The 17,647-nt window shown below is 40.6% G+C and overlaps 1 protein-coding gene across 1 annotated transcript in view; it reads right to left on the reverse strand.

Annotated features, from left to right (window-relative positions):
* Positions 1-105: 105 nt before the first annotated feature.
* Positions 106-17,647, reverse strand: part of LOC128884989 (B-cell receptor CD22-like) — a 65,767-nt gene continuing 48,225 nt past the window's right edge. The window contains exons 2-6 of the mRNA XM_054138719.1: positions 5,587-5,792; positions 4,796-4,931; positions 3,748-3,890; positions 1,599-1,869; positions 106-351 (exon numbers count right to left, since the gene is read on the reverse strand). Of these exons, the coding sequence (XP_053994694.1) occupies positions 284-351; positions 1,599-1,869; positions 3,748-3,890; positions 4,796-4,931; positions 5,587-5,792 (824 nt within the window). The 3' untranslated portion in view covers positions 106-283. The remainder of the gene's footprint in view (positions 352-1,598; positions 1,870-3,747; positions 3,891-4,795; positions 4,932-5,586; positions 5,793-17,647) is intronic.

The raw sequence follows: 17,647 nt of genomic DNA on the forward strand, positions 1-17,647 counted from the left end.
GGATGGCGCACGGATCTCGCAAAACGTAAAAGATGCGCAGAGACTTATGGACCGACCCACTAAATAAGAATTTACACATTCTTCCACTTCTAACACTCTAACATATGTACTCTGATAAGTATATTCTCTGGTCTATGTCCACGCTAACTCCACTAACTGCGATTATAAAAAATAGAAACAACACGGTTAATTTAGTACACAGTGATATCCGCACGATTCTCGGTTTAGAGGCCTGAAAAGGATGAGCACGAAGGACGCGACACCACCGGTCCGTCCCGTCTTCTTATCGTAGAATCAATAAACTCGTCATCATCGGTAAGATGCAAGGTGCCAATGTGCTGCTTCCACTACCTGAAAAAGACGTAAAGCTTGTCAGTGAAACGTTATCGGCAATCTGGGTTAGGTGAACGGGCGATATCGAGTGATTTTCACGAATGGGAAGAAATAGAATTGAAAAAAGAAAATGGAAAACTAGACAGGGGAAATTCGAGCGAGAAATGGGAACGTATCAACAACGCTTCTTGATTCGATCGATATTGGCGAGGGAATTGCATCCGCAGCTGCACGGTTTGCCCGACATTTGTTGGCCATGCAATGTAAGTCAGCAAATTGTCGGCAAACGAACAACGACGATACGTGTCGACGTGTTGTATGCCTCGAACGCGTCGTCAAAGTTTTTCCAATGATATCTCGCCGATTTTATCCAGACGACCGGATTTCTTTTCTTGGCATCGATCATCGCGATTAATGTTTCAGTGATACAGGGTTGTTCAGACGCTAAGGGGATCGCCTTGAATAGGGAGAGGGACCCGAGGGAAGACGAGAGAAGAATACCGGTGAATATAGTGATTGACTTCCAAATGTCAAAAGCTCGCTTCTCGATTCTTGGGAATTATGAAAATATCGAACTTATAAAAGGGGAATGCAGAGAACTGTGTACCCCATGTACGTCAATGTGACTATCGAGTTGAAGTTGTAATATAAATTTTTTCGAAACATGTTATGCATATAAAACGCAAAATGTACAAAAGAATTGGTATCCTTTTGTTGTGCTAAGTTGGCACATTCCAGTCGTCATCTTTTGTATTGACTTACATTGCATGGCCAACAAATGTTTTATTCTGGAGTATTCTAATTTTTGTACGACTTCTACAGCAGCCTTCTACCCTCTTAACTTTACTAAACGAGCTTTTATTAATGTTGTCACAGACAATAAAAATACGTGAAAATTTGCGCGAAGAAAATAGTTTCTATATCTGAATCTCGAAATAAAACTTGGTGTGTTATTCGTGTTGAAATGTTTGCCGAGGACTGAATTCAGAGCTATATTTGTAACGGCTAGACACACGTGGAATGTGTGAATATAAATTGACCAAAAACGAATCCCCGTTACCCTACAAATTTGTTGAGTAACTGTCGTTTTTGGTCCCCGATTAAAAATATTATCATCCATCTCTATGGAGAATGAATCCTTCCACGACAAAACGTAACTCTGCATTTTGGAAGCGTTTCGCCGGGAGGGTTCACCCTCTTTCGGTTGTGCCGCGAATTACGTCACGCGCCCCCGCGATACCCTTTCTCGGTTCGGTCGCCTTTACCTCCTAAGATATGCTCCGCGTGCGTGTGGCCTTGCGCCCTTGTCTCCCTGCTCTCCATTACCGGCATCTTCAGGGGCCTTTCACCCTCTATGCTGAGCTCGTTCGATTTCCAATATACGGTCTCTATCTTCGCCAGGCATTTGATCTTCAAGTCTCCCCTTTTGAAGTGCTTCGTACGCAGACGGAACTCCAGGCCGAGCACGGCCGTCTGCAGACCCTCGCGATCCACCTCGGTGATGTGAGGTCCTCTCAAGTATTGTGTGTCGTCGACCTGACGCAACCAAAAATTCCTGGTCTCTACGTGCATGCTACATGGCTTGTGTCTAGACGCGGATACTTTCTTTTCCACGGGGTCCGGGAGAGCGGGGCCAGAAAGAAGGAGAATTTGCAATTCGAACCGGACAAGCCGAGGTCAGCCGTGGCGTTGCGAATAAGTTACGATACTTGGACCCTTGCTGACTGCTCCCGAGGGAGGTCAGTGCTTCGAACGACCATGAAGTAGCGGAGAACATGCATAGGAAAGATGCTAACTTATTGATGGCGGGACCACGGTATGATTTAGAAATATTATCCAACCGAAGCGATGTCTACACCGCTGTCTATTTTGTTTCCATGTTCTGCTTTAAAGGTCAAAATTAACAGAGTATAGGCAGAGCACTCCCGACTGACTAATATTTCTGAAAGGGTTTGCGTATCGATTACCAGACTGCGGATGTTTATACATTTATGGCAAATGAAGTTAAGGGATGAATACATGTTATTTGTGTTCAACCATTCCGATATATTCAGACCTGTACCACCTACCAAAAATCAAAATGGACTTTCCAGACAACCCAAAATAAATTTCCATAAATATCAGCAGTCTATTGATTACCAATCATTTTTCATTGTTTCTCGACATGGCAGTTGGACTGCTTGGCGAACCTTTGTCTCCAAACGCGATCGAAGCTTGCTGTTGCGTATAATAGCTACGAAAGAAACTGATGTCAACCCTGCCGTGCACAATGTTGTACATGAACCCTTTGAACTCGACGATGTAGCGACTTTAGACGACTTCTCGAATATTTGAAGAACTTCTTACGCCTGACATAAAACGATTTTTACGCAGATCAATGTATAAAAGCATTATATTTGAGTAATTTATGCATCTTTACATCCTTAAAAACTACACGCTTTTATACTGAATTCTATATTTCTTTATACGAGTTACTTCCTTCACTGTAAAATTAATTTTATCTTCACTTTAATTGAGTTCAAGACAGAAATCCATTTGTACGAGTCTTTAGAACTTTCGAAACAATAAACACTTTGGAAATAACTTTCTGCTACGATTGTCGAATCTAAACTAAGGAACAAGATGTCAGGACCGTTCAGATACGAAATCTAACAGCTATTTCAAAGTGTATCATTTTACACTTTTTCTGGTTGATATTTCTATCACTGAAGAACTATTTGAAAATAAGAGAGAAACATCGATTTCTTCGCAAATACGAATAAATATTTAAATATTAGCATTTTTCTCAATTGAGTCATCATTTGCAAATAGAATATTAATGAAGTCTTGTATTAACTATGGAGTTATTTCATGACTATAATGTAATTGCACTTCAAAAATAAATCAACGATAAATTGAGAGGACACTTCCATTAAATATTATATCAAATAATGTCATTTGAAATTGTTCTAGTCTAGACGTTTAATTTAAGTGCTCGATGAGAGTTACAAATGCATTTTTGTTCTATTTCTCCTACATTTCTAGCACCAGTTTCCTTCAAATAAGTAGAAGTACAACGGATAATTAAAAATGTTGCTCACTGCAGGGTCACATTTAAAAAAGTACCACATACATAAAACAGTAACGCTCTTTAGATTTCGCCCGTTTAGGACAAAAGTATGAAGCTATTCTAAGCAGCACGCCTCGCTCGTCCCGATCGATGAACGTTGTTCTCTGATGCCGCAAACATTGTGGGTACATTTATCTTGCAAGCCGATACAACAGGCGAGCAGATACCAGTGGAAGCCCGATCAGAAGGAGTTTAATGGTACGTTAGTCGAAGGGATTCGTGGCTCGGTTTTCCCGCGAAATTTTATGGCTGTGACATGCATGAGCGTTGCCACAAGTGCCAGGGATTCCACGTAAGTCACTTACTACAGGATCTCCGTTGATGTACCAGGTGAGTATGGCAGGTGGTTTCGACTTGGCCGAAGTGCAATTGAACCGCACCACGTCACCGACTTGATAACGGAGCCTTCCTGGCCTCCCGTTGATAATGGGCCCGTCTTCCGGCAGAGCTGAAAGTTTTCAAGATTCCTTTTTCTTAATCGATGTCTAAACAACTTGCCTCACGAGCAAACCACTTATACGTGGCCTGGGAGAATCGTTATAAGCTGAATTATTAGATTGTTTCACATGAAATGTTCGACTTTTAGATCTCTGGAAGTTATCTTTTGTTTTGTTATTTAATTGTGCTGGCTGATGGCTGATGATTTTATGCTCTATGGGAAATTAATACGGAAGACATACGCTAACTATGTGTAATGCACGTGGAATATATTCTATTAATTAATATAATAATATTAATTTCTACACCTAGTATGTGCATGTCAGGGCCGGCGCAAGGCAGGTTCAGCGCGTTCGCCGGAATCCGGTCCCGTATTTTGGGGGACCCCGCGGTCTACGAAAATGTTGATTAACTTTTTACGGAATGATGAAACCATTAACAGATGCAAGACATTTTTTTATTAGCGATGATTCAGTTTAAAGGAGTGACAAAAATCATCAAAGTATTATTATTTTAATCATTTTATAAAAAATATATAATATGTAACAGCGTTGTAAATAAATAATTCCTCGTTGTAAAATTTAAGTGTAGGATTTGATTGTGAATTCAGGCCCGCAAAAGGTCACGCCGGCTCTGATGCATTTAGTATACTAGTATGTATAAAATGTAATAACAAATATACGTTACATTTATTTCACGAACATAGATTTATTTAAGTATAATGCAACCTTCACTCGGTGGTCTTAGACTTTTTTTTGGACAGCACTGCGTACCGACTTTACCAGTCGTTACGGGCAACGAATAATCGCGCGAAGTTGTACGAAAAACCAACCACCATCGCGGTTCGAGTTCGGGAAACGTTTGCTGTCTAATAGGGCGGAAGATCGACTGCGACGATTTGTAGACTTTTCTTACCCACTACCACCATATCCGAGTGATCGGATACCGTTTGGAACGACGGCGCCTCGGCTGACACCTCGCATCTGTATCTTCCGGAGCTCATTAAGTTCACGGAATGGAGGACGACCGAGCTCTCGGTCGAATTGTGAATCTGGAAAAAGATCGAGACTCCCTGAAGCGTTCTGGCCAATTAACCCCGAGCAATTAACCCGGCCTACTGCCGTTCCCCGAATCGTTGGACTCTCGTAGTCATGTTCCACGACCGAGCAACGGTTACCGATGCTTTGTCGCGAGAATTCGCGGAATAAGATTATTTTAGAAGGGAGAAATAGGTGGCAAGAATTCGATAGATACTACACCGAGTTAAGAAAGTATTTGCAAACCCAGTTTTGTAAGTGTAACTGTTTGTAAAAAGAAGTAATACTTCAAAGTATCTTTAAAATTTTATCTTTTTTTTTTCAATATCGTTAAAGAATCTAGGTCTGCAGACACTTCCTTGACTCACCGTAGTTACCCTCGCGTTCTACTTCGGAGGAATATCATCTGGCAGGACAGGAAGGTTCTTTGGTACTATGTTGTTTTCGACGAGTCCTAACTCTTAAAGATTCCACTCTTTTATTTCGCGAGCGAAGCAACGCTCCGTAATAATGGAAATGACGAAGTTCTAGACGACATAGGTAACGGAACGCGGGTAAAAATGAAAAAAGAAAAAACGTGCTTTAAATAGAAGCCGTGCCGGCGATGGAAGCATGGAGAGTGGTGCATTGGCACGAGACAAGAAAAAATCAATAGAAAGTAATTCTTACATTCGCCTTAACACCTGGCAGCTCAAAGACGAGCACCGGCGGTCTGTCCTGTGGCACGTATCGGTAGAACTCGTTCCCATCTTTGTACCATTTCACGGAGTAGAGTGTCTCGCCATCCAAATTGAAGTTACACTCCAGTCTAATATTCTGGTTGCGGACCACGTATTGGGGGACCACCAGCTCCAGCATCCTCAGGGCTTCCGTGTCTGAAACAGGTGACGAATCAACTGTTGACACCTTAATTCAATATTCCCTGACGTGGACGATTGACACCCCAAGAGGGCGAGGGAGTATTACATTAGGCGGCCAAATATTAAGCGTTTTTCGTAATTTTTTTTTTTTTTTTTACAGAGAAAAGCTTACATCTTTTACATGTTTTTGTTTAACTTTGGGAATATTTTAGGTATGTTTTAAAGTACATTTTGCAATTTTTTCAATTTATTTCATTTGACATTGTCCATCGCAGAATAAAATTACGTGGAATATTGTTAATTGTTTCGGATAAGCGAACACTCTGCGAGCTTAGATGTTCTTACAGTTTCGCGGGAAAACACTTGACGACAAAAAAGCGAAGCGCGACAACGATAATCGTGACGGTCAATGAATCGTTCGGCGTCGCGAATACGAAGTCATTCTCACGCGTGTTTGCGCCCCGTTTCCCGCAACGAGCGAACAATTCCGTCGGATTGCCTTTTAACCTTCCGTTGATCCAATGTAACGCTGCATTTTTCCACGGCTCAGTTTTCCACGTGATGGTGCCGTACACACGGAACGCGACCATTCCCTGAAAGGCCGAGCCTTTTCATTGCGAAATCTCGGCACAAGGCGGTTCTTGTTTCCCAAACGTGTCGCAGAGTGAAGTTACGGCAAAGAGCAAGAAAAAGTGTTGCATGGAATGCATGGTTTCGTCTAGATATATATATATATAAATAAATAAATAAATATATATATATATACATTTATAATATATATTCTCAACATTCGTCATGATAATAATGTAATATCAACGCCTCGTACGGTTCGAATCTCCGTGCGTTATTTTTCGTATGGACTCTTACAATAATAATCTAATCTATTTGCAAAATAACGATGAGATTTATAATATATATACATATATATATATATTATTTATTGCTTTTAAACCGAATATGGTTTATATAGTATATACGTTACATAAACATATTAACATATTGCTTCACATCTTACTACGCCTTTTTTACATAGATTAACTTAAGACTAGTTTGTATAGCGTCTGTGTGCTTACATTATCGTAATGAAATGAAATGAAATTATAATAATAATAATTATTTAATTTAAATTTAAATTAAATTAAATCCTTATTGCACATCGCTTAATAAACTCGAATATAATCAACAGACCTTTAATATCTGATAATTTAGCCATTTATTGAGTTAATGATATTCGTTTAAACGCAATAGTAAAATTTTATTAATGCTTCCCAGATATTTGGAAAAAATTCCTGTATCTTTTACGCAATAATTAACCGAGAGAGTTCGTCAGAAACAATGGCAGAAATAAAAGAACGAAGTGCTCGTTTATGTTGCTTATCTCTCGGCACGCTTCGATTTCAATTTGCTCGACTATTTAGCCTCGTTACTTTTAAACGCGATGGACATTAACTCGGAATCGGAGCGACATTAAGGGCAGACTTCACGACAAAGAGAATTATCTCCGTCGGAACCAAGACCGAGAATCTTTACGACTTCGCGAATCTATCATTCTCGATGACAGCGTTAGTCTTGGAAGAAAGGGAGCTTTTTCGATTACCTGAAAACTGAAAATAAATTTGAAATTTCGACCACACTTAAGACGAAATTACTTCCGAGCTGAGAATTAACCTGAATCGTCGAAGATTAATGCGTGAAATGTCGCACGGAATGTTAGATCTCTCTGAATTATATTTCGTTTGTCTATTCTTCGAAATTTTGTTTTGTAGTGTTATTATTCGTGAATTTTATATTTCGACTAGATAATTTTTGTGAATTTTATTATTTTTAAGGCTTACACTTCATAAATTCTTTATTTTGTTTAACTTTTTCAATTTTTACTTTTACTTAAATTACAATTTTTAACAAGTTTTGCTCGCGACAAAAATTGTAATATGACCATTTCTTTCAATATTTTTTACATTATTGAATAATCTGTGGATTGTATCGTTCCTTGTACATTAAAATCCGCGATCTATCCATTATTATAAGTCATTTCCTGTTGACATTCGCTACTTTACGCAGCTGTTGCGCACTCGACTCAATTTGTCCGCCATGGTTGTCCCATCCACGTCAATTTTCGTTCGAAATTCGAGATCGAAGCGAAACCTCGTGGCGAGGTAGCAGCCGGGGGTTGGAAACGTGAAACCAATGAAGGGGTAGATCGCGCGGGGGTGTCCTCGGCGGAGGGGAAAGAAAAAAAGTGGCACTCCTCGAAGATAAGGGAGTGGAACGAAGCGGGCCACAATATCTGGTCCGGAAAAGCCGCGAGGGAGAAGAAAAAGTCTTGTTCCTCCGATTGTCGTGGCTCGTGATTCACAGCTGCAAAAACCGATCCAATTATTCCGCGAACGCCCGGAGGGGGTGGCCCGCCACCGCTTTTATCGGCACGGTTCCGCTTCTGGTGCATCGACCGATGCGCCCGTGGTGCATCTGTACAACGGCAACGAGGGGAATTTTTCTGTCCGAGCAAGTTGCCGCGGTTTCCAACACGCGCGGAATTGCGGCTTTGTTCCAAGATGCGTGACAACTTTTCTTTTGCCGCGACGTGTGTCCTCGTTTCTGCCCCCTCTGTTTCCGGGGGCAAATAAATATGATACGCGATGGGATAATATTCCAACGACGCACGTACCCGGAAATATTTCGAACAGTGTTGTCAACGCCATGATTCGGAGAATGCGACGAAACGGGAGCGATTCCGGCCGGAAATTCCAATCAAACGCTGAGGAATATAAAAAGAAACCATTTCTGGTAGATTATCACGACGTCACAAAGGAGTTACTCGCATCACTTTTTCACTATAAAGCTATACTGTATGAAATCTAAGATATTTAAGCGAAAGAAATGATTATTAGGCGCAGAAATTAATTCTGGGCCTTTATATTCGTATTAGGTCATCCCATAAATTCGTGCTAAAGACTGTGTCAGAAAGGTGAGACAATATTGTAAAGTGAGGGAGATTACCTTTTTTTTATTACACTTAAGAGTATGTTTCACATATTAATTTGAGTAGCAAAAGTATAAGTGGCATGGACTTTTAAAACGACCTAATACATTTATAACACTAGGGGTATATGGGTTTATTTATTAATGTATCGAAATTGATATTGGTGGATTGTTGGATTCTGTTCAAGCACGAAAATAAGTTCGATATTTAATACGAAATACTAATACTATTATAATGAGAAGTGTATAATAAAAGATATTATGTACATACATATACTCTCGACACATTTTTTTTTAATAAAATCGTGGACTACTAATTTGTTTTATTGAGTGCACGATGTCACGTCAAAGGTGACTTAAGAGTTTCAGGAAAAGTAGTTTTGTCACGCCATAGGTGACCTCATAATCCAAAGGGTTAACATGCTCGCTGTGGCTTAAGCCACAGGCGACGCCCCGATTCATCTTTCTCGCGTACCAACGGTATTGTACCGTGTCCAACTTGGACAGGCTAATAAGAGATATCGACAGCATTCCGTGCTCGATGCTTCGGAATGACCTGAAAATGTGCAGAGCGGACTCGGTGACCGATTTCGAGGAAAGTGTCCTTTCGAATTTTCCTCTGAATGCTGTATTTACGGCGCTCGGGCTATGGCTTATTTAAAAACCCCCAAGGATGTTTTCCACGCGGAACGTAGGTCGGGCAAATACTTTTTTTTTATCGGCCTAGAAGTCGCCTGTTACCTTCGCCGTAGCAGCGGGATGGCTTTGGATCGACGAAGGGTTGCTTTTCTCGGTAAATCATCCAACCGGTCCGTCAGGGGTCGAAGAAAAGAAATCGCGGCTCGGCCGTGTTGTCCGAGAAAGATAGCGAACGAGTGGTTATTAAAGGAGACAGAAAGGGGGAGTCCGATAAGAAAGAGGGGCACGCGGTCCGTGAATGGTGATGTAAATGGCGTGGCTAAGGAGTGTGAAAGGGAAAAGGGAAGAAAACCGTGATAAGTGTGAAGACGACGGACGAGAGAATGAAAGAGAGATAAGGAGGCCCGATAAGGGACAGAAGAGTGAAAAGGGGATGACGGCCGTGCGAGGGCTGGGAGGGGAGTATCATCGGGGTCCTGGGATAAAGAAAATTGCAAAAACGGGAGATTTTTTCGAGGTAATTACTCACCCGGAATGGTGTTTATCGCGTGCCAAAACTAGACGACTGAACGTGGACATCGAATATTGTCATTCGATGGGATCGTTGATTTTTAGGGATGACTTTCATAGACGTTCATCGCCACCGTCACCCATATACGGGTGACAGAGATTTTGTCTAAGGATTTTTAAAAATTAATTCTGAAGATCATGTGCTAAAGAAAAACAGTCTGGATAGGATTCGTGACTTGTTGATCAGGTTGTGAAACTAAACACTAACTCAAACGATAGATTATACAGTTTCCAATTGTATCAAAATAATTCCCATGAGTATGCCTGGCACTAAAGTGTTAAAGAAATTATAAAATTGCTATTAGACAGCAATTATAGAATGAAGAGATTCGTGAAATACCGTAGGTGTAGAAAGTATTCGTACACCGATTAATTTCCAAAAAAACTGTGTAAAATTGTAATTTATTAACTTATTTTTTATAAACAATGACATTCTACATATTCTCGGAAATGTCTAAAATAGATAGATTACAAAAAAAAATAGCTATTTATGTAAGTTGCGAAATTAACAAGAAAAAAAACAATTAATCGATAGAAATATCGAAGCAATAAGTATTCGCACAACTGTTTAAAAGTACTTTACTGGAAATTTTATGTTTTCTAATTCGCACGGAACCATAAACTAATGTGTTTACGTTACAAACTCTGCTGTAAATGGTTCGTCATAATCAACTTCAATGGAAGATATTAAAGGTTATTAAAAATTTGAAAGCTCGCTCTTCGTTCATTTTCAACTTGTAACATGTTGCAAGAAAGCGCCGGCTTTGAATTCAAATCTGGTTTGCTAGGAAGCCAGTGACTGTTGCGTAGGGATTGTCCCAACAATATGTAACGAACCCTCATTTCTCTGAGGCGTTACTACCGTGGTCCAGAGTCTACCGAAAAGATATGCTGGAATAAGTAGTGAAACTTCTAACAAAGAACATCCGCGGTGTGTCCCATCCCAATTTTGACGAAACTTTGCAGAGGTTCGCGGGGCGGCAAAAAATAAGGAATACCTTCTTTTTTCTTAGACTCAAATTTAAGCAATAAAACTACTCCCCAAAGATTGTATGTTGATGCAATTTTTTAAAGTAGCGAGCGATACAAGGAAGTCTACCGAGATAGTACATACTCCAGAAAATCGATTCATGTATTTATTTATTTTATTGCATATAATATGAAAAATATTTCGTGGCGGTTTCATTAGAAAATTTTAACAATTAACGGAGTTATGATTAAAGTTGTAGAAGCATGGCGACAATTGGCAATAATTTTTTTATTCGTCTATTAATTTCTCATGTAGGTTCTAGCTGCGTCTACAATTCTTATTAACGAAACAATTTTGCAATCTCATGCATAAGTAATAATCCGATGAGGATATGTTCAAATAATAAGGAAAGCGAATCATTCATTTCTATCCGAATCAATCACTTTTTTCCAGCAACTGATTTGCCATACGTGGCCGAGCGTTATCTTGATGGAAAGAAACACGTTTTCTGTTAATCTAACTGGGTCGATCTTCTTTTTCAATGGTGACTGCAGTCGTTCCAGTTGCTGATAATAAACTCCCACATCGATCGATAGATTGGATTTTCTTCTCTATCCAAACAGGAACAAAATCTTTGTAATGTAAAAGATTGTCCAAAACTTACAAGAAATATCGTTATCACTACCGTAATCGTAACACGTTAATTTGCATGACATTTTCAACACGGATAAACTATTGAGGAGTATTTGTAACTAATTATAACAATCTACTTCGACTTGAAATAATCTGTACATCAGAATATTTTCAATGTGTCCTTTCTAATAAAGAAATGTGCTTTAAAATTTATTTAAACAAAAAAGGATTCTACAAACTGTAATAATGGTTTGCTCGAAACAACGAGAATTTACGAAGCTTCTGAACCGATCTACTGCGCTGGAATTCTCCGTTAAGAAGAAAGGTAATTGCAATAGCATGAACTGTTCTTTTATTCATCATCTCATCTTTTAAATGTTTTGTGAAGAAGATGAAGAACATTAAAATTCAAGAAGACTAATTTCGTATTATTTTCCTTACATTTTCTCTGAAATTTCATTTCAGTGGATATAAAACGTAATTTTAAGCTACAAGCGGAAAAAAGGAAATACAACGCCATAATATGTACAATTGTTTCATGCATCGTTCAATTTAGGACTACGTGACGTAATTGAATAATAAAGTTTCTGATTAATAATTTAATCACAAGTGGGACACAGTTTTATTTACCGAAACCTGTCAGTCAGGATAACCTTTTTAACACAAATTCCTTTGTTTATGTCTTACTAACGCATGCCCTAAACCTAACTTACATTATTCAGCAAATTATCACGCAATCTTGAGTTCATAAAAATAAAAGAGGCCGATCAAATTGTTAAAGAACGCCTGATTACGCGGTAACAAGTGCGTCGTTTCACTCGTCTGTTCCTACTAGCGTTAAAAACCATAAGAAATAAAGATTCATTCGTATATTTTTGAAATAAAAAGAAAATATAATTTATTCAATAAAAATAAATATAACAGTTGTGTGAAACTATTTTGGGTCCCATCGTATTCTTGTACTCAGGGTAACGAGGAGGCAGACAGAGCAGCCAAAATGGCTACTTCATCGACTTCCCTCAACATCTCTAAAATTCCATTTACTGACTTGTATGGTATATACAAAAAAGAGTTCAAGATGATTACCACAGAAACTGTCAAGGAACAGGGGTTACATAAGTGCAAGACATTTTTCCAGAAATTTTTTTGCGATGGTTCTACGTCATGGTTCTCGCGCAAGAGACTGAATTGAAATTTTGCTATAGCAATTAATAGGATGCGTGGTAATCATTACCACTTGGCAGTTTCATTGGCACGTATAAACATAATAACGAGCAGTAGTTGTAGATGTAGTCAAAGCGATGAGAATTTAAATCACATCATTTGGCAATGTGAATTGTATGAAGCTCCTAGGGTTGATGTGCCAAGATCCTTTTATAAAATGGGTTTTCAGTTTCCCTTAAATATTGATATATTTATAGCCGAGCCGAACATCAAAGCTTGTCTGCGAATCTTTTCCTTTTTTTAACGACTGTTCTATCCATTTAAAAATATAGTCTATTAATTGTACGTTATTTGTATCACCACTGTATTGTAAACATTGTAAAGCGAAATGGATCATATAAGGTCTTAGGAGCTTTAAAAGAAAAGAAAAAGAAAAAAATAAAGATTCATCAATGGCAAACGTTTGCAGCACAATGTAGGCGTCTTCACGGCACGGTGGCGCGCCGTGGGGTACGGTGGTTAAGAATCACCAGCATAGTTTGATCAAGGGTTTACAGGGGCGAGAGAAGAAGAAAGGAGAGGGGCTGAGCTAACGAGTGGTGCCGAGAGCATCGCGAATATGATTCATTCCCGGTGCGTTACGAATGATAACTCATGCATATTGAACGGCAGGGGGTCTGATTTGTTCCTGTGAGTCAGTGCGATGCACGCGTCCCGGTGCTTGCACCGTGTCACGGCGTCGTCGTTGCGGCCGCGTGTCGCGTCTCTGTGTTCCCGAACCACGGCGATGAATAAGCACACACACGGCCCATACAAACGCACACATGCCCACCTTTATCGGCTCGGATCGCGGTGAGTACTTAAACTTCCAAAGAGAATCGGTATGCTTCCGAGTCGACGTCGACGTCGGCGTTAATTAGGTCGATGACGTCGTTCCTCCTTACCGGCGTCCCCGATGTCCCGATAATGAACGCGGACCAATTTCGATTTGTCTGGGAAGCCGTCAACTGCCTAGCACCACACCGCCCCGAAATTCTTCTAATTAAGCTTTTAATCGCGCTTATTGTGCGCCATGGCACCGTGTACGTGTGTACCGGGGAGCTCATGGGCTCCGATAATGGCCGCTGACGGATTCATTTCTCTTTTCCCAGGGATCTTTATTGGTTCCCTCTTCGGCCTCCGTAGCTCCGGAACAACCGATGCCGAATAATCCTGCCAGAGACGCGGCAAGCTTTTCTAGGCCTTCAGAATCCGCGCTGGTTTATGATTCTAGGTTGGAGGCTGCTTGGCTGATGGCACCGTGAATGGTCCTGTTTGGCACTACTGACTATCGTTAAGCTAACGTGTCTGGCAAGTCCTTAGGCGATAGTCCGATTTGCGCGTGTTGGAATATTTACTATAATTCAATCTTATACTTTACTACGAAAATAAGTTGTTGGATGACCAATCTATTGACTGAACTATAGATAAAGATATCAGAATCAAAGTGTCGACACAAACTAGTCGAATTTGTTTTTCGCATCTGTTATCAAAGACCCTACAGGATGTTTTCCTGGACATGAACTACTCAGCCTAGATGAGTTGGTCATCCAGTACCAAGGGTCATAGTTACCCCCTCTCAACCCAAAAAACCCACGTTCCACTAAATATGATGAAGGAAATGCAATTAAGAACTTTTGAATTACAGCCTATATTGGCCATCAACGCCCCCCTGAATCGCTACAGCTCCCACCAGGGGGGCGGTGGCGCCCACATTGGGAATCACTGGTCTAGGATATAAGATTTAGAAATCTTCAGAAGAGAAGCATTATTGTTTTCGATCCTTGTGCGCGTCAGTCTGTTATTTTGTTTCCGCAAGTATTCGTTGTATCCAGAGTTGTATTTTTGAAACGTTCGAAATATATTTGTAAGTGTACAAATTGGTTCCTGACCTGGATCCCAACAAAGTGTACTGAGAATGATGACCTGCCTTTAGCAAATATGAAAATACACTAATGTTGAAATGATTATTCCGAAGCATTGTTGGAATATTTAATACAATTCAACCCAGCAAGTTACAATTACACCTGGGGACTTTCCCTCGTGCGAAACGTTGACAGACTTAGTTGCGGATAAGTCCGAGCGCCGCAAACTGTTCCACGCTTTCGCCCGAAGCCGATCAGGACTTAATCTAACTCTGCGATGGACACGTTTGTTGCTCGGTGACCTGTTCGAGCTTGTTTGTTTATCGGTTAACGAAACACGGAATCGCTTGTTAATTGGTCAGAATGAATTCCAACTCGGGGAACAGGAGTACCGAGGCAGTGTCAAGGGAACTGGCCCGCTTTGGTGGAGGCATCAAAGGTGAAACTTCCGGCTGACCTAATTAGGCTAATAATCTCTTTGTGCTTAACCAAGAGTCCGGCGATCACGTAAAGGCAGATCATCGTCTGGTCGCCTGGATCTTCTCGACGCGAGTGATCCTGTTTTGTTGCTTTGAATCAAAATTTCCACTCGCTGAGTTGCTAACTAGGCGAAAGAGGACAACAACGAAGGTATCGGAGTGATCTTCAACTTGGTTAACCACGCGCTAGTTTGTTAGTCGTGTTCATGCTTCTCTTGGAATTCGCGAGGGATTCGAAAATCTGCCTAGGAAGCTACCAAGATAGGAAGATTAGTTCTCATATCTTGAATGTGCATTTTCGTAACTGAAGAAGACTTTTAGAGCATTTTATACATATATGACGGCTGGCAGCTGATATCTTTCATATTTTCCGAGAAAATACTTCAAAAATATTACAATATTTACTTGAATATATGTATAAAATATTCTCAAAGTTTCATTAAATTATATACATTCCATTCTTGCTAAAAAAATTGATGCAAATCTCTAAAAACACGTAGTTCTAAACCTATTTCCTCCCTTAAAGCGGAAATGTTAAATATGTTACGAAGGAGAAAGTTAAATCCGACCAGTACGACACTCAGATCTAAATTTAATGCGACCGCAAAGGGTTAAATCAGTCCGTACCAATAAAAATTTTTACTAAATTTCATTAATTTCATTATTTCCAAGTGTAACGAACCTTTACGAAGCAAGATACTCACGTTGAATTTTTAACGAAACATCTCACCATTTTTCCACCCAGTCTGTCGTGCAACATTTCGAGTGTCGTTTCGCGGATAGATCCATTAGACTGTCCATAATTCCGAGACACCCCGTACGAGCACCGAGCGAACCTAATCCGCGGGTGGTTTTAAAGCGATCAGACCTGGGCGACGGTATCAACGCGAGGACGTAAAAGGTAGCGGAGCCAGAAAAATCCACGTGGACAATTGGATATCTCTGGACGAGGATACCGCCCCCTCCATCCCTGTAGCCCCCGTGAGGAAGCCCTTTCATCGAAGGGTCGGTTGAAACGGGAAATAGAGAAGTCAGAGGGGATGGAAGCTAGAGGCTAGAAAAAAATATAACACGAGAAGAGTAGAAAGGGAATCTCGCAGGTGTCATCGCGGTGACCCCTCCGGTGTCTGGACAGTCGCTTAATTTCACCTCGGTGTTGCTTTACGGAAATCGTACACCCGCCCATAAACGAAGCCAGCTATCTGCTCGGCCGCATCTCGACTGGCTACCTGCTCGTTGCCCATAGCGGAAAGGGCAAACGGTGTCGTGTGTCGAGTTCTGGGGTCGCGGCAATGCCAACCTCGATGACAAAGAGAGACACACGCGGACCCCTACCCTTCCTCGGGTCGGTGTTGTTCGACATGGTCTCATTGTGGCGATTCTTCTTCCTGATGCTTCGTTTATTTGTTAACACTACATTTACGAAGCTTCCAAGTACCATCGCTGCATATAATCAAACATTCATCGTGGTATTTTTATTCCTATAACTTCATAGAAATTCATAAATTTCATTTAAATTCAGTTCCTTTGATGGTTGACTTTCGGAATTAATTTTTTTAGTTCATCATTGAAAAGCACTGTCACTCGCGTATGCGTAACATGACGATCAATGTGTTAACAGTGCCTGTTAATTATTTCTTCACAAATATGAAATTTAATATACATTACAATGTATACCAAGTTTGAAAGGGTTACTAGCGACAAACATCCTCTAGGAAAGATCATTCCCATCTTTCATGAAGTGCCAATTAGCAATTCCACCAAGAACGAGGGGACACTGGGGTGGAGCGAAATCGGGCAAGGGCGGGTAGCGAGCTTTTCTCACGAAAGAGACAGCCACGGTTCTGTATTCATAACGCAATTAACAATCCCTAATTCTCGTCACAGGCTAAAGGTGACGCCCTCGCGACTTTTCCGGTTGGTAGTCACTGAACCGATCGGATGGGGGTGTGTATCGATGGGGGAACCCATAGGTCGGGAGGAAACGAGAAGCTCCTTCGGGACCTTTTTACCCTTCGTATTCGTCTCACGCGCCCTCGGGTCACGCGTGGCCACGGGATAGAGAGACGTTTTAATAATAGTAATAAACGGCGAAGGGTAAGAGGGCCGTCCGGTCTTCTTTTCCTGTAGGATCGATTTCTGCTACTGCTGCTGCTTCACGGGACATTCTGATTTATGTGTTTTCGCGAGGGGTAACCCTCGTGAGTGTGCACTTTCCAGACCCGTGGCTAAATAAACAGGTACGGCGGACTGCAAATGAATACCTTGTTTTGAACTGGTATCTGTTTAATGACTACCCTAGACTTGCTGTCAACACAAGGACCGACGGTGTCGGTACGTGTACAATGAGTCACAAAAGTATTTCAACGATACCGAATGGAAAGTTTGATGCCTAAAAAACTACAGTTGTAGTACAAAATACAAGATATTTTATATATGATATGTAAAAATTTTATAATGACACTAATAAATTATTATTCTTATATAATAATATTATTACTATTTTGAACGAATTAAAAAACACCGAAA

Source organism: Hylaeus volcanicus, chromosome 1 (assembly GCF_026283585.1).
Source record: "Hylaeus volcanicus isolate JK05 chromosome 1, UHH_iyHylVolc1.0_haploid, whole genome shotgun sequence".
Taxonomy (NCBI): Eukaryota; Metazoa; Arthropoda; class Insecta; order Hymenoptera; family Colletidae; genus Hylaeus; species Hylaeus volcanicus.